The following is a 22,735-nucleotide window of genomic DNA, read 5'->3' on the forward strand; positions in this document are numbered from 1 at the left end:
ACCTTACAGAAACACTAAAGTATTATAAAGTACCATTATAAACAACTGTATGCCAATAAATTAGACAACTTAGATGAAATGGACAAATTCTTAGGAAGACACAAATATGGAAACTAGGGGCGCCTGGGTGGCTCAGTCAGTTAAAGAACTGACTCTTGATTTCCGCTCAGGTCATGATGTCACAGTTTGTGAGTTTGAAACCCACACTGGGCTCTGTGCTGACACTGCAGAATCTGCACGGGATTCTCTCTCTGCCCTTCTCCTGCTCAACTCTTTCTCTCTCTCTCAAAATCAATAAATAAACATTAAAATATTTTTCAAAAAACAAGAAAAAAACCCAAAATTATTGAAACCAACTCAAAAAGAAACAGGCAATCTGAACATACCTATAAAACAAGCAAAAAGATTTAATTACTATTTTTAAAAAACTACCTGTGAATACAAGTCCAGGCTCTGATGGCTTCATGGATGAACTCTACCAAAGATTTAAAGAATCTCTAAATCCTTTAAAGTCTTCTAAAAAAAACTGAAGAGAGGGACCATTTCCCCAACTCATTCTATGAGGCCACCATTACCCTGGTGTCAAAACCAGACAAAGACCACAAGGAAAGAGAACTACAGAACAATCTCTCTGACGAATGTGGGTACAAAAATGCAGCAAATACTAGCAATCTGAATCCAACAACATATAAAAAGAATTATACACCTTAACCAAGTGGACTTTATCCGAGGAATGCAAGGCTGGTTTAACATGTGAAAATCAATGTATATAGTTGTATCAATAGAATAAGAAACAAATCATCTCAATAGACACAGAAAAAGCATCTGACAAAACCCAATACCTTTTTATGACAAAAAAAAAAAAAAAAAACAAAAAAACAACCACTCAATAAACTAGGAATAGAAGGGAATTTTGTCAACTTACAAATAAAGGGCATCTAAAAAAAAATCCACAGCCAAATGTTTTTAATAAATTAAAATGTAAGAAAAAATTAAAATATCTATAATCCCTCCAATCAGACATTAGAACACATTGATTAGTATCTTTGCAGTTATAAGCATATTCCTTTTGGGCACATTCTCTTTAACCACATTAATGGGAAGAAGGAAGTGTTAAAATAGTAAAGCCAAAGTTTCTTGGTCAAATATCTCCTCAAAGGGCTGGAAGTGAGGGAAAACATAAACTCTCCCTGTCCAAACTATTTTCCCAATGATGATGCCAAGATACAGACTGACAACCTAAGTTCCAATGGGGCCCCTGATGTCAGGTTGTAAATGGTATCATTCTATATTTCTGGTCCCTTCTAAGTCCACATGAGTAAAGCCAAGAGAAATGAATACAGTTGGATATGGAAGGGAGTTGCTTGTCTAGAATGAAGTCCCATGCAGATCATTAGAACCAAGGTTGGTAAGACCTCCAGACTTGCACCTTAAGAACAACTTTTTAAGAAGATGATAACAATGAATACTTATATAGCACTGGTGGTATGCTAGGCACTATTCCAAGTGCTTTACATATATTGTCATTTAATCATCTCAACAATGACCCCCATTCCATGAGGAAAAGCAAAGAGTGGTTAAAGAATTTGTCCAAAGTAAGTGGTAGAGCTTAGACTCAAACTCAGACAACTTAACTCTTAAGAGACCCTGCTCTTAATCACTATGTTATGCCACCTCTAAACAAGCAGAGGAATGAGCAAACCTAAAACACAAAACACAACAGATGCGTACAGAAAAAAATGTGGAGTCTCCATTTCTGTGCTTACAAGTTAATTCAGCCTGATTCAAATTAAGAAATCATAACTGTGTTATATCAAAAAAGCAAAGTGGGTGCTGGGTAGACTCCATACCCACATGCAAAAAAATGAAGTTGGACCCTTACCTTGCACCATATACAAAACTTCCCTCAAAATGTATCAAAGACCTAAATGTAACAGCTAAAACTATAAAACTCTTAGAAGGAAACATGGGAAAGCTGCAGGACTTGAGTTAGCTATGATTGATTGGATATAACACCAAAAGCATGGTCAACAAAAGAAAAAAACGATCAGCTGAACTTCATCAAAATTAAAAACTTTTGTGCATCAAAGGACATGATCAACAGAATGAAAAGGCAATCCATGGGAAAAAAATATTTGCAAACCATATACCTCATAAGAGATTGGTATCCAGAATATATAAAGAATTCCTAAAACTCAACAACAAAAAACCCAAACAACCCAATTTAAAAATTGGTAAAGGATAGGAATAGACATTTCTCCAAAGAAGATAGACAAATAGCCTATAAGCACATGTAAAGATCACCAATACTACTAGTCATTAGGGAAATGCAAGCCAAAACTGCAATTCAATACTACTTCACATCCATTAGGAAAGCTATTATCAAAAAATAGAGGGCCAGGGTTCCTGGGTGGCTCAGTCGATTAAGCCCTGACTTCAGCTCAGGTCATGATCCCACAGTTTGTGTGTTTGAGCCCAGCGTCGGGCTCTATGCTGACAGCTCAGAGCCTGGAGCCTGCTTTGGATTCTGTGTCTCCCTCTCTCTCTGCCCCTTGCCCACTTACACTCAGTCTCTGTCTCTCTCTCTCTCTCAAAAACAAACAAACATTAAAAAAAAAAAAAAATACACGAGCATCTGCATTGCTCAGTTGATTAAGCATTCAACTCTTGATTTCAGCTCAGGTCATGATCTCAGGATTTGTGGGATTCAGCCCCACACTGGGCCCCACAGAAGGGACAGACTGACAGTCTCCTCTCCCTCCGTCCCTCCCCATTTCATGCTCCCTTGTTCACTCACCCACTCTCCCTCTCCCCCCTCTCTACCCCTCCCCCAACATGTGTGTGCATGGGTGCATGTGTGCACACACACACTCTCTCACAAAATAAATCAATTTTTTTAAAGTCGATTTATTCTGAAAGAGAGAGAGAGCACACACACACACACACACACACCCGCACACAAGAGGGGGAGGGGCAGAGAGAGGGAGCGACAGAACCCAATCAGGATCCACTGCCAGCATAGTGCCTAAAGTGGGGCCCAAACCCATGAACCATGAGATCATGGCCTGAGCCAAGATGAAATCAAGGGTCAGATGTCTAACGGGCTAAGCCACCCAGGTGACCCAATAAATATTAAAATAATAATAATAATAATAATAATAATAATAGAAAACAATAAGGGTTGGCGATGATATGGAGAAATTGGAACCCTTAGGCATTGTTGGTGGGAATGTAAAATGGTGCAGCTACTGTAGAAAAGCGTTATGGTGATTCCCCCCAAAATGAAATTACCATAGATCAACAATTCTACTTCTGGGTAGAAGAAAAGAAGAAAAAGCTAGGGCACCTGGTAGGCTTAGTCAGTTAAAGCCTCGGACTCTTGATTTCATGGTCTCACAGTTTGTGAGTTCAAGCCCTGTGTAAAGCTCTGTGCTGACAGCATGGAACCTGCTTGGGATTCTCTCTCTCTCTCTGCCCCTCCCCTGCTCTCTCTTTCAAAATAAGTAAATAAACTTTAAAAACAATAAAATAAACCTAAACACTAAAAAAAGAAGAAAAAGCAGGTTCTCAAATAATTGTACACCAATGTTCATAAAAGCATTATTCACAATGGCCAAAGAGTAGAAGCAAAGGGTGCATCGATGGATAAGTGGGTAAATAAAATGTGGTATACATACAATGGAATATTATTCAGTCTTTAAAAAAAATAGGAAGGAGGAGCTCCTGGCTGGCTCAGTCAGTGGAGCATGTGACTCTTGATCTTAAGGTTTTGAGTTTGAGCCCCACATTGAGTACAGAGATAACTTAAGAAAAAAAAGGAAAAAAGGATATTCTGATACATAACATAACACAGAACCTTGAGGACATTATGCTAAGTAAAATAAGTTGGTTATAAAAGCGCAAATATTGCTTAATTTCTCTTATATAAAGTTCCTATGGTAGTCAAACTCATAGACACAGAAAGCAGAATGGTGACTGCCAGGGGCTGAGGGGAGGAGGGAACGAGTTACTGTTTCAGTTTCAATTGAAGAATATGAAAGAGATGGCTCATAGTGATAGTTGCACAACAATGTGGGCTTACTTAATGCCACAGAAACATAGACTTAAAAATAGTTAAAATGGTAAATTTTATGTTATGTATATTTTCTTGAAATTTTCCTTTAAAAAGGCAAAGTGGAAAAAGACCCCAAAGAAATTTCAGATTGAGGTAAGGAGGGGTTTGATACACTAAAGTCGCACTTACCTAAAATCATAGCAGCCCCAAATAGTAATCTTAATATTTCGTTACAAATATCTGAATCTGCTCAACAAAGACTTCCTTACTGCATTGCAGTTCACCAAGCCCAGCTATGACCTAATGCAAAACCTCACTTGGCAACACAAACCAAGTTAGGGCAAAACAGATGATTAACCACATGGGATTCAGTGTTGGGTTTTTTATTTCTAGCTGTAGTCTTAAGAGATTAGGGAACAGCAACTATTAGAATAATATATAATACTCCCAGTCACTGGGGAAAAGATATTATAGCAGCCTCATTTTGGTGCTTTGTTTTAATCTGCATAATGCTTTTCATTCTATGTAATGGGGGATCAGCAGGGTCTGATTAACACAAGAAAGGTCATTACTGATAAATTCTAACCCAGGCGATAATGTAAGCCTGCCAGTCTGCCACTTCTGAGCAGACAACTGGACTAGAAGCTTATTTTCATGTACTTCTTGCTACTCAAGAGTCGTCAACCCAGTGCCTCTGCTCCTATCATTTGATTGCTTCGGTCCATATATACTTTTCATTAGACTAACTTGCATCCTTCAGCTGAAGTGCTTTGTGTCAAACCTTTCCTCCCCTCAACTCATCAGTACCCTTTCTGATAAAAGAACTGTGACTAAGGCAAATTCTGTAGCTCAAACAGGGTCATGGGCAAGAGGATTTGGGGGGACTCTGCCTGGCTGAGCGAGACCTTACATTCCCTTTCCAACCCTAACTCTGGACATCAACAGTGAATGTGCTCTCCCTGATTACTGCCTGAGGGCTTTTTTCCCCTGACATTCAGAATTCTATATGCAGCCTGCTCCAAAGGGTGTTATGCTCAATGAACCCCCCTATCTAGAGACTGCTGAGAGCTATTCTTGTTCCCTAGCCTCCCTAGCAGAGTGTACATTTAAAGCTTTCCTCCTCCTCCTCCTTTTTTTTTTTTTTTTTTTTTTGGAGGGAACATTTTTTAGGGTGAAGGAAAACAGCTACATAAGCACATAAGCAGGAAGTAGGGGGAGGACGGCTTCAGCATTGAAACAAAAAGATCATGGAGCAAACAGAGGGACGAGAGGCAAACTCACAAGGTGAACAATTATGAGACTTACAAAGAAATGCAATAAATTCTCATTCCAAACCCCAAGCTTGTTACTAACCACAGTAATATCTAAAAAGTCATTCTTGGGGTGCCTGGGTGGCTCAGTCGGTTGAGCCTCCGACTTCAGTTCAGGTCATGATCTCACGGTTCTTGAGTTCGAGCCCCGCGTCGGGCTCTGTGCTGACACCTCAGAGCCTGGAGCCTGCTTCAGATCCTGTGTCTCCCTCTCTCTCTGACCCTCCCCCATTCATGCTCTGTCTCTGTCTCAAAAATAAATAAACATTAAAAAAAAAAAATTAAAAAGTCATTCTTGCCAGTCTTGGAAGCCTAATGGATAAAAGGTCGTCATCAAAGAAAAACTAAACTTTAGGTTAATGCATTCCAAATAAAAGAAAAATTTAATATATTAATCATAGAGTTAAAACTTTATCCACCTTAAGAAAATTACAGATCAGAAGAAAAACCTATTTGCAGTGATTCAACCACTATTTCTGTGAGCAACCAGAGAATAGGATTGTGAACTTGGTGCTAATAAAATGCTAATTAAGTGAAAAGCATTAAGATGTTAACTTGAATAGATTCATTAAAGGGCTTCAAATTACTTACCTCGAAAGTTGGTTAGATGAAGGTCAGATTTTAGTCTCACATTTTTCTTTTTCTCTTTTGGCTAATTAGGTTAATAGTCAGCAGACCTCATCCTAAAGTATATGACCTCACTGGGGTAATCTGCTAAGTGGTGGCAGGAAATATTTAGCATAGGTGTCTCCAAGCAGAACTTCCCAAATGCCTTCCTTCCAGTCCTGTACGTGGCCCCTCAGAGTATTTTTCCTTTGTGGCCCAGCTGATGCGTGAAGGCATTTGAAGTAACAATTATACAAAGTGGATTTTCTTTTCAAAGTGGTATTTTTTTTTTAAATTTTTTTTCCACGTTTTTATTTATGTTTGGGACAGAGAGAGACAGAGCATGAACGGGGGAGGGGCAGAGAGAGAGGGAGACACAGAATCGGAAACAGGCTCCAGGCTCCGAGCCATCAGCCCAGAGCCTGACGTGGGGCTCGAACTCACGGACCGTGAGATCGTGACCTGGCTGAAGTCGGACGCTTAACCGACTGCGCCACCCAGGCGCCCCCAAAGTGGTATTTTAAAGATGGAGCAATAATATTTTATTTTCTTGAGGCAAAGCAAAGAACAACCTGCCCATGGAAAGGAACAAACACAGGGCTCTGTATGTTAATGACCTCAGGTGTTCTAATAAAATCAGTAGTTTCTCAAAAATACTAATTTGAAAAGATATATGCACTCCTATGTTTCCTGCAGCATTATTTACGTTGGCCAAGATACAGAAGCAACCCAAGTGTCCTTCAAGAGATAAAGGGATAAATTTGTGGTATATATACAAATACACTCTCACACAATGGAATATTACTCAGCCATAAAAAAGAATGAAATCTTGTCATTGGCAACAACATAGATGAACCTAGAGGATATTATGCTAAGTGAAATAAGTCAGAGAAAGACAAATACCATATGATTTCACTTACATATGAAATCTAAAAAACAAAACCAAAAAGCAAAAAAACAAAAATAGACTAATAAATACAGACAACACACTGGTGGTTGCCAGATGGGTGGGGTTGGGGGATTGATGGTATAGGTGAAGGAGATTAAGACGTAAAAATGTCCAGTTATAAAATAAGTAAGTCACGAGGATGAAAAGTACAGCACAGGCAATACAATCAATAATACTAGAATAGCTTTGTATGGTAACAGACGGTAACTACACTTATCATGGTGAGCCCTGCACCATGAACAGAACTGTCAAATCACTATGTCGTATACCTGAAACTGATATAACATTGTATGTCAACTATAATTCAATTCAAAAAATAGCAGTTTCTAAGCAGCTGCATTTTAAGAATCTCTCTGAAGGATCAAACAGGAAGAGAGAGACAAATTGTTTAAACACAAATAACTCTGACAATTAAAGAACTAGCATGACTAAGCCACGAAAGACAAGTGAAAAGCAAACAGACTGACACTTGAGCAAATTTAGGCCTCCAAGCATGTGGAGGCAATTTTAATTTTCACTGTCACAATCTAAACTCCAAAGAACAGAAAAGTCTGCAGCCTTGCTTTTCACCTGCTGGTAAGATACTATGTTAATGTTGCTGTTAGATGTATTGCATTCCAGAAGATCTCAAAGACATAACTTGTAGTTGTCATCAACCGCCAAACCTGTTTGAGACCCTCTCAACTGTTAGATGTCTGAAAATTTCACATGCAGCCCAAACCCTTCCCCTGGTTATCAAAGAACATACTACAGGAGAGGTGGCTAAGAGTTCATTCACTCTTCCTTAGAAATCCCTTCCAGGTATGGGATCAGCACAAACAATCTTTATGACAACAGAAGTAAATGTTACACACTATCATAGTTTTACTGCTAAGCCTTTATATACCCTTGATAATAAACTTGGTGGTCAATAGTTAAACATCCCACAGTATCCCTGGGAGACCCAAGGGGCCAATTTTCTGACACGTGTTGGGCTCCATGCTGATAGCACGGAGCCTGCTTGGGATTCTTTCTCCCTCTCTCTCTACCCCTCCCTCACTTGCATGCAGACGTCCATGCACATGCTCTCTTAAAAAAATAAACTTAAGGGGCGCCTGGGTGGCTCAGTCGGTTAAGAGTCCGACTTCGGCTCAGGTCATGATCTCGCAGTCTGTGAGTTCGAGCCCCAGATTGGGCTCTGTGCTGACAGCTCGGAGCCTGGAGCCTGCTTCCAATTCTGAGTCTCCCTGTCTCTCTGCCCCTCCCCCGCTCATGCTCTGTCTCACTCTCTCTCTCTCTCTCTGTAAAAAATAAACATTAAAAAATAATAATAATAAACTCAAAAAAAAAGTCTGCCCACACACAAAAAAAGCAAAACATCTTTTAAGGTTGTTAACATCTTAACTTTTTATACAAGGGGCAAATGAAGACATACTTAGGAAACATTCTAAGGAAGGCTCAAAATGCTAGACCTAAAAACAGTATGCAATTCCTCAAAAAATTAAACACAGAATTATCACATGATCCACGAATTCCACCCCTAAATATATTCCCAGAAGAAGTGAAAGCAGGGACTGGAGGGACTGTACACCCATGTACAAACAACTAAAAGGTGGAAGCAACCCACTTGGGATTTCATCAGTGGATGAATGGATAAACAAAATGTGGCATATACACGCAATTGGAATATTATTCAGCCTTAAAAAGGAAAGAAATTCTGACACTTGCTACAACGGAGAAGAATCTTAAATATATTATGCTAAGTGAAATGGCCAGTATCTTAAGAGTTGACAAAGTGCTCTCACATACATTATATAATTCTCACAACTATTTCCCTGTGAAACGTGACCTCCATTTTGCAGATAGTAGAAAGAGGTCCAGAGAAGATAAGTAACTTGCTCAAGGTCACACATTAAGTGGTAGCCACAAAAATTTTAAATCCAGTTTCTCTAATTCAAATTTCCATGCTCCTTTCAATACATCATACTGAGTTTTCTGTTTACCTCCATGGCAACTCTACAGGACCATTACCGTACAGAAGAAAGAGCCCTGGAGCGCCAGGCCGGCTCTGTTGGTGGAGTGTATGGCTCTTGATCTCAGGATTGGGAGATCGAGACCCAAGTTGGGTGCAGAGATTTCTTAAACATAAAGAACTTCCAGAAGAAAGAGCCCTGAGTCCTGGACTTGGGAGTTAAAGGACTTATGATTCTCAGCTTTGCCAAATAACAACTGTGGGACTTTCTGCAATTCACAATATCTTTGAGACTCAGTTTCCTCATTGGAAAAAGTGTATTTTTAAAAGTTTGTAATATACTCTTTAGAGTTTGAATATCGAAGAAGAAGACAGTATATAAAAGAGCACAAAGTTTAGCACTTGGTAAGTGAAAATAAATGTCAGAAAGAAAAAAAAGTAAACTTTAGCTGGCTTAGCATCACCGGTATATTGCCTTAATCTGGCTTTAGTGATAAGTGACATCCAAACGCATTTTTCCTGTATTCTCTTGAGAAAAATGACTGGATCCTTGATACTTCTGACATATACTCCCAAGTGAAATTCATTAGCAACAGTGAAAATGATGTAACTATTCTCTGCAGCAAGTTCATCAAGGAAATGTGAGGAATGAAAGTCAAGGTATAGGCCTGACAGACACTTGCAAAGAAAAGAAAGAGGTCATGGTTATAGGCATCTGCTCAAAGTTCAGCCCAATGCTTTCTGGGCTATTCAGAGAAGCACAGGCCAAAAGCTTCAATCAGCTATTTGACGGCCCTTGGGAAGAATAAGGACAATGGCCAAGCCAGAAGCCACTGAAAGGGAAAGCAACAAAGTAGAAGATAAAGCAAGCATAAAGGAATGTGATCAAGGAAACAGGTCCCAGATGAAAAGGAGCTGCCTGGAAAGCCTAAGTAAATACATGAATAAATAAACACAACATAAATTATACTGGTATGAACTTCATACTCTAGCCCAGAATCTGGAGCTTCTTTCAAACACCCACATTTGTCACACTGCCCTTGGGTCACAAAGGGATATTTGGGAGAAGACAGTTTGTAATTCCTGATTCTTACAGAAAATCACATTTATCATAAGCACTCACTACAGTATCTGGTTTATTTGCTAGGTACGGATATGCATTTGTGAGATTTATAAAACTGTGTTTGCGGCAAAATGTCTCTGGGGTCAGGTAAGGCAGATCAACCTTCAGTGCAATCTTGTTAGCACATCTCACCCCCATGCCCCTTCATTCCAGCTCTCCCAACACACACATTTCACACTTTTCCTTTTGTTCCCAGACGTGCCAAATACTGCTGTAAATCACTAAGGGACATTTTACCTTTAAAAAAGGGAAAGAGAGAGAGAGGAAAAAAGAATAGAAAAGAAAGATACAGAAATAAACACTAAATCCCAGCTCTGTCACATATAAGAATTTATACCAAGTTGTAGACGTGCATTACTATTGCTGGGAATGTCTGGCAAGGCTTACATCTGGAGCTAAATCAAGTTTCCCCATCTGTTGGGTTTGCCTCTTCTACTCAGTGTTAATTTTTCAATTGTTTGCAAGAACAATTTAATAAATGTTGAGAAAATGGGAAATGATAGGCACAAAGGGAGCGAGGAATGTAAGGAAAGTGAGCTTGAGATTTCATGATACTGAAAGCACATTCTCTCCATTTACAAACAGCTCACTCCTATGAGTATGTGGTATTTCCTCAAGACCCTAAACCAAACTCCATGCCTGAATCAATTTTACCCAATACATATAGCACTCTGTAATTGCCTTGCTGTTTCATAAGGAAACTAAAATAACTTAGCCCCATGAGCTCCATTTGCCTCTGTTTACCACAAATAGAAAGAGCCATGTAAAGCAAAACGTCAAAGTTCCAGATCCCCATGAGTCATTCACTGAACTCACGGAGGATGGCAGAAAAAATTTTTCAGAGAAAATGGCCTATACACAGAAAACACTTTGGCAACAGCGATGCTTGAAAAGGGCTTGCAACCGTCTCTTGGTAAGAAAATTCATAGTACAGCACTGTGAGTTATTTCAATATGACAATATGAAAGTCTCACGCATTCTTGCTTTTCTTGATCAAGTACGACATTTCTTCCACTCCTACAGGCATCAGGGTTTAAAATAGCAGTGGTGTTCAACACACTCCACTCAGAAAGGTACAATAAACCTCAAGATGAGCCAAGGAGCTCTGAGAGGGGTAAATTTTCATTCCTTACCTGATATTAACCAATGCATGCGTCACCTTGCTAGCTGCTTCTTTCCATTGGCCTGCATTGGTAGAAAGCCTCAGAACTGTAAGGAAGAAAAGAACAAAGATCTGTCAGATTCCTGGTACAAAATACAAACATGAGGGATAAAGACACATCTCAGAAGAATACTATTAGAATAACCAAACGGAGCCTATACCAAGGTTCTGATTAAAACATCCTCATCTCAGAGAAAAATATAAGGGCTTATTCTCAACTATCTTCACCAGGATTTTTTTCTTCTCTAAATTTTTTTCACTTTCTATCAAAATACTCCTCTTCTACACTGGGTTCCCCTCCATCTACTCCCTACTAACAGGTTTCCATACTTGGTTTTTACATTCGTTTAAAATATACACTGAGGTGGTAATATGAGGCTAACCTGGCTGCCACAGTTATCATTTCTGTATTTGCTGGGGCTGATTCAATGGAAGTGGCTGGCTGATTAAGTATCCCCTCCTGCTCCATACATATCTTTCTCCCAAAGGTCTAAGCTGGGTCAAACAGAACAAATAATCTTGCTAGATAGAGGATGGTCATGTTTCAAACAAGGAGTAACCTGTTTGGGGCGCCTGGGTGGCTCAGTTGGTTAAGTGTCTGACTTCAGCTCAAGTCATGATCTCACCGTTCAGGAGTTCAAGCCCCGCATTGGGCTCTGTGTTGACAGCTCAGAGCCTGGAGCCAGAACTCTCTCTGACCCTCCACTGCTCATGCGCGCGCGCGCGCTCTCTCTCTCTCTCTCTCTCTCTCTCTCTCTCTCTCTCAAAAATAAATAAACCTTCAAAAAAATTAAAAAAAAAAAAGACGTAACCTGTCTTAGCTCTTCTGATTTAACTGTGTGACCTGCAACATGAATCAACAGGAATATTCTTCCCTTTCTGACCAGATTCTCTTTTCCACACTTACCAATAGGAGGAAAGACGATGGAAATATAGAACATCCTCTATCATGCTGAACTTCAGGACCATACAGTATAGTACTGATATAATTTTAGAAAAAAGACAAACCAGCACAACTGCACCTTGAAAGAGCAAGCACATGGTGGGCACTCCACGTACATGTGTTTACTGAAGGAATAGCTAATAAGAGCTAAAGTTTACTATGTGTCAAGAAGTGAACCAACTTAGGTTATATGCAATATAGCAAAGAGATGAGGAAACAGAGACTCAGAGGAGCCAATTGATCTAGTACATTCACTTGTATGTAACCAAGCTAGAGTTCAAACCTGGAGGGTATGACTCTAGGGCATGTGTGTATAGTGAATGGTTATGAGTATTAACCCTGAAGCTAACTGTCAAAAGTCCAGTTCCAGCCCCTGCCATTTATGAGACAATTACAGCAATACTTACAGGGAAGGATTATTGTGAAAATTAAATAAGTTAATATATATAAAGCCTTAGATCAGTGCCTGGCACATAGTAAATGTTATAAGTATTAGCTATTATTATTTAAATAAACTGCCTCCCAAACAAATGAATGAATATATCTGAGATTCTCCCAAAAGAAGGAAAGAGGAGCCTAACAACATTAGGAAATATGTAATCAATTTGCCCAGGAACTTTGTTTTTTTTTTTTTTTTAAAGATTTATTTATTTTTGAGAGAGAGAGCACAAGTGGGGAAGGGGCAGAGAAGGGGGGACAGATGATCCAAAGCAGACTGTGTGCTTCAGCAAGACCGATGCAGGGCTCAGACTCACGAATCATGAGATCATGACCTGAGCTGGTCAGATGCTCAACCAACTGAGCCACCCAAGCGCCCCAGCACAGGAACTTGATACCTGAGTACCATCACTACCTACTCCTGCCCAAGATTCCAGCAAGGAGAGCAGCAGCTCTATCGGAGGGAAGGCCTATGGCTGTAGCAGGGAAAGGAAACTCATCTTGCTGCTCTGCATCTGTTCCAGCAATACCTCATTTTTATAAATTCATGCAATTTTATGAAAGAGAATATGGAAGCCTTAATAAAACATATTATCAGAACACTGATTTTCTAATTTACAAGATTTAGTGCAGGGGAAGTTGGTATAGTTCCAAGTTAAAGCTCCTCAGTCTGAAATCCAGTTTCACCCAGTGTACATGCAAATTTATTCATGTAATGAACACAACTGTTACAGCAAGTCAGACGTATCTTTTCCAACTCAACTGTGGAACTAATGAGATAGCTTTGTTTTTCACGAGATCCTCTACTAGATCATAGATTCTCTGATGGTGGGGACCAAAACATATATGGAACTGAGCTGAATCTTCCGCTCTTTATTTCAGAGAGGTATTTAACTCTGTACATGGATTATTTCTCTGTAACATTCTGTCAGCTTTGTTCCTTAGTGAACAAGCGCCAGATGACATCATCAATGCATTTCCTTTGGAAATGCCATAGGCTTTTATATTCTTTTCTAGGTTACCAAATTTAAACACAAAATTATTTCAAAATGCCCTAAAAGCCTCAAGCTAAGGTAATCATTTATGTTGTAAATTATGGTTCACAAAATAACATATTACACAGCCATTTTAAAAAGAGACGTTAAGTAATAGTAAAGACTGGAAACAACCATAATTTCCATGAAAAGAATAAATAAACTAAACCCACACTATACAAAAAAAAGAGAGAAAGACTTAAGAGAATTACAAAAGAAGGAAAATATTTTATGACATATAGTTTTAAAAAACATAAAATAGAAGGATAACATGATTACAACTATGTAAAACTATGCATACATGTAGGCTAATACGTAACTATGAAAACAATGGTGGTAGTAGAAAAAAGAGATTGTAAAAGTTTTTAGTTTTTCCATCTTGCTTTTTCTTAAGTATTTGTAATAATCTTTTTTAATAAAAAAAAGTTCAAAATATGGTATCATTCATTCACGGTTCAGAGCAGCTCCTGTGGAGGGCCTTCCTATTCAGTGGACTTCACTGCAGAAAATTATCATAGGAATATTAAGTGTGTGCTTTTATCAAAAATGTTTCAGTGAGCCTTCCTCTTATAGCATGACAGGAGAACAAGACATAATCTACCCTCCTACCTTAAATAACAGAACAGTAGATGAAATATATGAAACAACAATCACCAGACACTGGACAACAGGCATACAGAACTGTGATCCCTGAAGAAAAAAAAAAACAAAAAAACAACAAGGTGAGCCCCACTATTACCCCAGCTTCCTGCATGAAGAAGTTTTCTAGCCTGTGGAGCAGGGAGGAGGAACCTAAACAGAATCTACAAGTCATGCCAAGCTGAGGACATAGAGATCAACATTTGGAGAGGCCAAGACACCTAGAATTTGTGGGTGAGAGTACTATAGAAGAGGGAGTTTGACAGAGAGCTCTGGAGGTCTACAGAAGGGTCCTCTTACACCTTTAACTGAATATTGATCCACATACATGGAAGAGGAAAATACTCAAGGCTGGGCACAAAGAACCAGTGGAAAGAAAAAGAAATTGTAAAGCTCATGGAGGGTACCACAAATAAAATAATTTGTCTTACCACCACTCATACATGGGTTGTCAGACAGAATCTGCAGATGAGTACTGCATTAGTAATGGAGCCAAATTAGTCCACATGAAAGATTGCTCTCAACCTCCCCTGACAACCCTTAAATGCAAACCTAAAAGGATAAAACTGATTCCACATAACGCAACCCCACTCTAAATTTTTTTTAACGTTTATTCATTTTTGAGAGATGGAGAGAGACAGAGCATGAGTGGGGGAGGGTCAAGAGAAAGAGGGAGACACAGAATCTGAAGCAAGCTCCAGGCTCCAAGATGTCAGCGCAGAGGCCGACGCAGGGCTCAAACCCATGAACCACGAGATCATGACCTGAGCTGAGGTCGCACGCTTCACTGACTGAGCCATTCAGGCGCCCCAAAACAAGCCCACTCTAGAACAAAGGTTAACATTATATAAAAATATGTCACAAAATCTAGCACTCATAACATTAAAATCACAATGTTCAAAATCCAATTTTAAAATGACCGGGCATTCAAAGAAACAGAAAAACATAAACCATAAAGAGAAAAATCAGTTAATAGAAATAGATCTAAACATGAAGAAAAATAGCAGAATTAGCAGAAAAGGACATTAAAACAACTATTGTAAATATGCTCCATATTCTCAGGAAAATTGAGGAAAATACAAATACAATGAGGAAAGTAGTGGACATATTAAAAAGAAGTCCAAACAGAACTTTTAAGGAAGAAATAAACCTTGTGGAATGCAAACTACACTGAAAAAAATGAACTAAGATTACTGAGATTAATGGCATATTTAAAAAATACAGAAGAGGCATCTAAATTGGGAAGGAAGAAGTAAAGCTATCACTATTTGCAGAGACATGATACTACTATATACAGAAACACTAAAGACTCCACCAAAAAACTACTAGAACCAATACATAAGTTCAGTACAGTAGCAAGATACAAAATTAATATACAGAAATATGCTGTGTTTTCATACACTAATAACTAACAATCAGAAATAGAAATTAAGAAAACAATCTCATTTACAATTGCATCAAAAAGAATAAAATACCTAGGAATAAATTTAACTTAGGAGGTAAAAGACCTGTACTCTAAGAACTCTAAGACACTGATGAAAGACACTGAAGAGGACACAAATAAATGGAAAGATATACCATGCTCATGGACTGGAAGAATTAAATCTATTAAAATGTCCATACTACCCAAAGCCATCTACAGATTCAATGCAATCCCTATCCAAATACCAACAGCATTTTTCACAGAAATAGAACAAATAATCATAAAATTTGTATGGAACCACTAAAGACCCTGAATAGCCAAAGCAATCTTGAGAAAGAAGAGCAAACCTGGAGGTATCCTGCCCCCCAGATTTCAACTTTTACTACAAAGCTACAGTGACCAAAACAGCATGGTACTAGCACAAACAGAGACACAGATCAATGAAACAGAGTAGAGAACTCAGAAATAAATTGACATCTATATGGTCAATTAATCTATGACAATGGAGGCAAAATATACAATGGAGAAGAGACAGTCTCTTTAATAAACGGTGTTGGGAAAACTGGATAGCTAAATGCAAAAAGAAAGAAAGAAAGAAAGAAAGAAAGAAAGAAAGAAAGAAAGAAAGAAAGAAAGAAAGAAAGAAACTGGACCATTTCCTTACACCATACACAATAAACTCAAAATGGATTCAAGACCAAAATGGAACACCCAAAACCATAAAACTCCTAAAAGAAAATATAGGCAGTATTGATTGGAAGAACAAATATTGCTAAAATGTTGATACTACCCAAAGCAAGATACATATTCAATGAAATCCCTATCAAAATAACACCAGCATTCTTCACAGAGCTAGAACAAACAATCCTAAAATTTGTATGGAACCAGAAAAGATGCCAAATAGCCAAAGCAGTCCTGAAAAAGAAAACACAATCTGGAAGCATCACAATTCCAGACTTCAAGCTATACTACAAAGCTGTAATCATCAAGACAGTATGGTACTGGCACAAAAACAGATAGATAGATCAATAGAACAGAATAGGGAATCCAGAAACGGACCTACAAACGTATGGCCAACTAATCTTTGACAAAGCAGGAAAGAATATCCAATGGAAAAAAGACAATCTCTTCACCAAAAGGTATTGGGAAAACTGGACAAGCAGAAAAATGAACCTGGAGCACTTTCTTACATCATACACAAAAATAAACTCAAAATGGATGAAAGACCTAAACGTAAGAAAGGAAGCCATCAAAATCCTAGAGGAGAAAAAAGGCAAAAACTTCTTTGACCTCGGCTGCAGCAATTTCTTACTTGACATGTTTCCAAAAGCAAGGGAAATAAAAGCAAAAATGAACTATTGGGACCTCATCAAGATAAAAAGCTTCTGCACAGCAAAGGAAACAGTCAACAAAACTAAAAGGCAACCGACAGAAAGGAAGAAGATATTTGCAAATGACATATCTGATAAAGGGTTAGTATCAAAAATCTATAAAGAACTTACCAAACTCAACACCTGAAAAATGAATAATCCAGTGAAGAAATGGGCAGAAGATATGAATAGATATTCTTCCAAAGAAGACATCCAAATGGCTAACAGACGCATGAAAAGATGCTCAACACCGCACATCATCAGGGAAATATACATCAAAACTACATTGAGATACCACCTCACACCAGTCAGAGTGGCTAAAATTAACAACTCAGGAACAACAGATATTGGCAAGGATATGAAGAAAGGGAAACCCTCTTGCATTGCTGGTGGGAATGCAACTGGTACAGCCACTCTGGAAAACAGTGTGGAGGTTCCTCAAAAAATTAAAGATTGAATTACCCTATGACCCAGCAATAGCACTAATAGGAATTTATCCAAAGGATACAGGAGTGCTCATTCAAAGGGGCACATATACCCCGAGGTTTATAGCAGCACTATCAACAATAGTCAAATTATGGAAAGAGACCAAGCATCCAGCAACTGGTAAATGAATAAGGAGATGTGATACACAAACACACACACACACACACACACACACACACACACACACACACACAGGAATACTACTTGGCAATGAAAAAGAATGAAATCTTGCCATTTGCAATGTGGATGGAACTGGAGGGTATTATGCTAAGTGAAATAATTCAGCCAGAGAAAGACAGGTATCATATGTTTTCCCTCATATGCAGAAGTTGAGAAACTTAACAAAGACCATGGGGGAAAGGAAAGAAAAATATATATATAGTTACAAACAGAGAGGGATGCAAACCATAGGAGACTTTTAAATACAGAAAACAAACTGAGGGTGGAAGGGAGTGGGGGGGGTGGGGGGCAGGGCAAATGGGTGATGGGCATTGAGGAGGGCACTTGTTGGGATGAGCACTGGGTGTTTTATGCAAGTGATGAATCATGGGACTCCTGAAGGCAAGAGCACATTGTATACATACAATGTATGTTAACTAACTTGACAATAAATTATATATAAACATTTTTTTTAGGGGCGCCTGGGTGGCGCAGTCAGTTAAGCGTCCGACTTCAGCCAGGTCACGATCTCGCGGTCCTTGAGTTCGAGCCCCGCGTCGGGCTCTGGGCTGATGGCTCAGAGCCTGGAGCCTGTTTCCGATTCTGTGTCTCCCTCTCTCTCTGCCCCTCCCCTGTTCATGCTCTGTCTCTCTCTGTCCCAAAAATAAATAAACGTTGAAAAAAAAAATTTTTTTTTTAAATTTTTTTAATAAATAAATAAAATCCACATAAGTGATAAAGGACTAGTAGGCAAAATATACAAAGAAATCTCACATCTCAAAAATAAAAAAACAACCAATTCTCCTTATAGAAGAACTCTAGGGGCGCCTAGGTGGCTGAGTCGGTTGAGCATTCGACTTCGGCCCAGGTCACAATCTCATGGTTCACAAGTTTGAGCCTGGCCTCGGGTTCTGTGCTGACAGCTCAGAGCCTGGAGCCTGCTTCAGATTCTGGGTCTCCCTCTCTCTCTACCCCTTCCCCACTTGCACTCTCTCCCTCTCTCAAAAATAAAAAAACATTAAAAAAAAATTTTTTTTAAAGAACTCTAAATAATTTATGGAGATACTCTCTCCCCTCAAGGAGGTGGAACTTAACCTCCCCACAGCTAATACCAACTGTAGTGCTAACTGCATTTACTGACTTGCTTCCAAAGAAAAGAGTACAGAAAGGGAGGAAAAACCACAACTATGCACCAGAGAAACTTTGCAAACACTACCCTAACCAAGTGATAAAGGTTAATATCACCAGTGATAAGTCATGTTGATAATATACACCCAAATGTAATGAAAAGACCACTCTGACTTTGTGGCATTCTTCCTCAAAAGCTAGAACCCCAGTCCAACCCTGAGTAAATCATGAGACAAACCTAAACTGAGGAAGATTCTCCTCAAAACTGTCAAGGTCATGAAAAACAAGGAAACACCAAGAAACTATCAGACAAGAAGAGACTAAAGAGACATTAGGACTAAATGTAACATGGATGGAATCCTGGAATGCAAAAGGGACATTAGAGGAAAAATTAGAATCCAAATAAAGTCTAGGGTTTAGTATGTGTGTGTGTATGTGTGTGTGTGTGTGTTAAGAAAACACATATCATAAAACTTACCATCTTAACCATTTTTAAATGTATTGTTCAATAGTGTTAAGTATACTTACATTGTTACAAAACAGGTCTCCAGAACCTTTTTATCTTGAAGAACTGAAGCTCTATACCTATTAAACAACTCCTTTTGCACCCTCCCCCATCCCTTGGTAACCACCATTCTTTTTTTTTTTTTTTCAAGTTTACTTATTTATTTTGAAACACAGAGAAAGAACGTGGGAGGAAGAAGGGTAGAGAGAGGGAGAGAGAGAGAATTTCAAGCTGACAGCACAGAGCCCAATGTGGGGCTTGAACCCACGAATCGTGAGATCATGACCTGAGCCTAGATCCAGAGTCAGATGCTCAACCGACTGAGCCACCCAGGTGCCCCTCTACTTTCTGTAACTATGAATTTGACTACCTTAGATATCTCACATAAGTGGGAGCATACAGTATTGTCCTTTTGTGACTGGCCGGTTTCACTTAGCATGATGTTCTCAATACTCATCCACACTGTAGAATGTAACAGATTTCTTTCCTTTTTAAGGGTGCACAGTATTCCATTAAATGTATATGCCACATTTTATTTATCCATTCATCCATTAATGGATGTCTGGGTTGCTTTTATCTCTTGGCTATGGTGACTAGTGCTGCTATGAACATGGGTATGCAATTTTTTTTAAATGGACAAAAGATCTTCAAAACTAAAGAATATGGCAAAAAGAAACAGGAAAGATGATCAACCTCATTATTCATTAGGGAAATGCAAATTAAAACCATAAAGAGATCTTGCCACACACCTGTAAGAAGCCAAAAACAACCAACCAAACACACAAACCAGTACTGATTAGGATATGGAACGACTGTAACTCTTGCATATTGCTGAGGGGAATGTAAAATAGTTCATCTCTTTGGAAAACAGTTTGGTGTTTTCTTTATAAGAAACATATACTTGGGGCCTGGGTGGCTCAGTCGGTGGAGCGTCCAACTTCAGCTCAGGTCATGATCTCACTGCTCGTGAGCGAGCCCTGCGTTGGGCTCTGTGCTGACAGCTCAGAGTCTGGAGCCTGCTTTGGATTCTGTGTCTCCCTCTCTATGCCCCTCCCCTGCTTGCACTCTGTCTCTCTCTCAAAAACAAATAAACATTAAAAAATTAAAAAAAAAAAAAAAGTCAGGATGCCCAACCAACTGGGTTGAGCACCCCATTTAAAAAAAAAAAAAAAAGAAACATATACTTAACCATGATAGCCAAAAATCCATTCAGAGGTATGTCACCAAGTGAAATAAAAGCTTGTGTTCATATAAAACCCTGTACAATAATGTTTACAGGAGCTTTATTCATAATCGCTAAAATCTGGAACCTCTCAATGTCCTTCAACCTAGAAATGGATAAATCAAGCTGGCATAGTCTTACAATGGGATTTATTCTATGATAAAAAGGAATAAACTACTGATATATGCATCAACATAGATGAATTTCAAATGAATTACTGTGTAAAAGAAGCCAGACCCAAAAGACTATATGACCTCATCTTTGGGGTTTTTTGAAAGAGCAAAACTATGAAAACAAAAACAAAAAACAAAAAACCCCACAAAACTCTGGGGTCAGGGAACAGGTTAGTGGCTACTACAGGTTTAGGATGAGTGAAGGAGCTGACCTCACAAGAGCACAAGAGAACTTTCTGGGATGATGACACTCTTTCACTTCTTCATTTTTTTGTGATAATTATACTTCCACACAGTTGTCAAAACTCAGAACTATACATTAAAAAGGGTGCATTTTACTATATATGGAAGTATACCTTTAAAAACCTGACTTAAGGGGCGCCTGGGTGGCGCAGTCGGCTAAGCGTCGGACTTCAGCCAGGTCACGATCTCGAGGTCCGTGAGTTCCAGCCCCGAGTCGGGCTCTGGGCTGATGGCTCAGAGCCTGGAGCCTGTTTCCGATTCTGTGTCTCCCTCTCTCTCTGCCCCTCCCCCGTTCATGCTCTGTCTCTCTCTGTCCCAAAAATAAATAAACGTTGAAAAAAAAAAAATTTAAAAACCTGACTTAAAAAACTAAATGTTTTTTCATCATACTTTACATAAAATGGAAAGCACTGAAACATGCTCTGTTTGTTGTATTTCATTTAGTGAAATTTCTCATTTTCCTATTTGCGCTCACCTGGTTAACATTTTAATTCCCTTGTCAGATGTGAGCATGCCCAGATATCTCCTCTTATCTTGTTGCTGTAGCTACAAAGGCTTACCTCATTTGACTGTGCACATGGCCCAGCTGAGTAGGTATGTCAGGCTTCTATAAAATATCTCCCCCACTCCAACTCCCCTTCCTTTCCTCACTGAAAGACATCTTTATTCATCTATTAATGGTTGCTAAGACCTCTGGGGTAGCTTTTCACCCTCAGAAAATTCCAAATTCTTGAAAACAAGGATATAGATAAAGCTGGGCGGACGCAAACCCCACAAGGAACACTGAGCACATTTGACAATAGGAAGTCTGCTAGAGGGTTCTCATAGAACACTTAATAGCTCCTAAAAAAAAAAAAAAAAAAAGACCATGTGTCTTGATGTGACAACTGGAACTTGCTATCCTCAGGGGAACTGACCTGATGCTAAAGCTGTTATTCTGAGAATAAGAGAGGAGAAACAGAAAACACCTGGTCCTTGCAAACACTGAGCAATGGATCACACCTTTCTGGAGTTGTCATTCCTTAGAATTCTTGCCAGGTGAAATAATCTTCCTATTGTTTAAGGTAGTTTAAGTCAGTTTTTGATACTTGCAGTTGAAAACATCCTACTGATACAAGGTCTTACTTCCACTGCCAAAGACATCACAGCAAAGCTATACACGCCTCTCAAAAGTTTTCCTCTACTGCTCTAAAAAATAAAATATATTACAAAAAATTTTGCTCCTCCTGGGCAATCCTTCTTTTCTACTGTTTGCTTCTACTCTTTCTCCTAGTACTTGTTCCAAATCCCCTCTAGTTTTCTCAAGATATGAGAGTTTTCACAAATAGTCTCAACAAAAGGGATAAAGCAAACCAATCTGTAGTGACAGGAAGCAGATCGGTGGTTGCAGAGACAGAAAGCAAGGGATAAGGATGGTAAGAGGTGGCAGGAGGGACATACAGGGATATAGGGAAACTTTTGGTAAATGACAGATATGTTCATTATCTTGTTTTTTCCTTTTTTTTTTTTAATGTTTATTTATTTTTTGAGAGAGAGACAGACATAGAGTGCAAGAGGGGAAGGGGCAGAGAAAAAGGGAGACACAGAATATAAAGCAGGATCCAGGCTCTGAGCTGTCAGCACAGGGCCCGATGCAGGGCTCAAACTCATGAACCGCAGGATCATGACTGAGCCAAAGTTGGACGTTTAACCGCCTGAGCCATCCAGGTGCCCCAGATATGTTCATTATCTTGATTGTAGTGATAGCTTCAGGTACATATATGTATGTCAAAACTCATCAAATATTGTATACTTTCAACACAGTACAGTTTATTATA

At 39.0% G+C, this 22,735-nt stretch overlaps 1 protein-coding gene across 3 annotated transcripts in view; it reads right to left on the bottom strand.

The window, feature by feature from the left end:
- Positions 1-22,735, bottom strand: part of ARMH3 (armadillo like helical domain containing 3) — a 176,520-nt gene that overhangs the window by 81,484 nt on the left and 72,301 nt on the right. For all 3 annotated transcript variants that reach the window (XM_047825888.1, XM_047825890.1, XM_047825889.1), the window contains exon 23: positions 11,127-11,202. In XM_047825888.1, coding sequence (XP_047681844.1) covers positions 11,127-11,202 — 76 coding nt within the window. The remainder of the gene's footprint in view (positions 1-11,126; positions 11,203-22,735) is intronic.

Source organism: Prionailurus viverrinus, chromosome D2 (assembly GCF_022837055.1).
Source record: "Prionailurus viverrinus isolate Anna chromosome D2, UM_Priviv_1.0, whole genome shotgun sequence".
Lineage (NCBI taxonomy): Eukaryota > Metazoa > Chordata > Mammalia > Carnivora > Felidae > Prionailurus > Prionailurus viverrinus.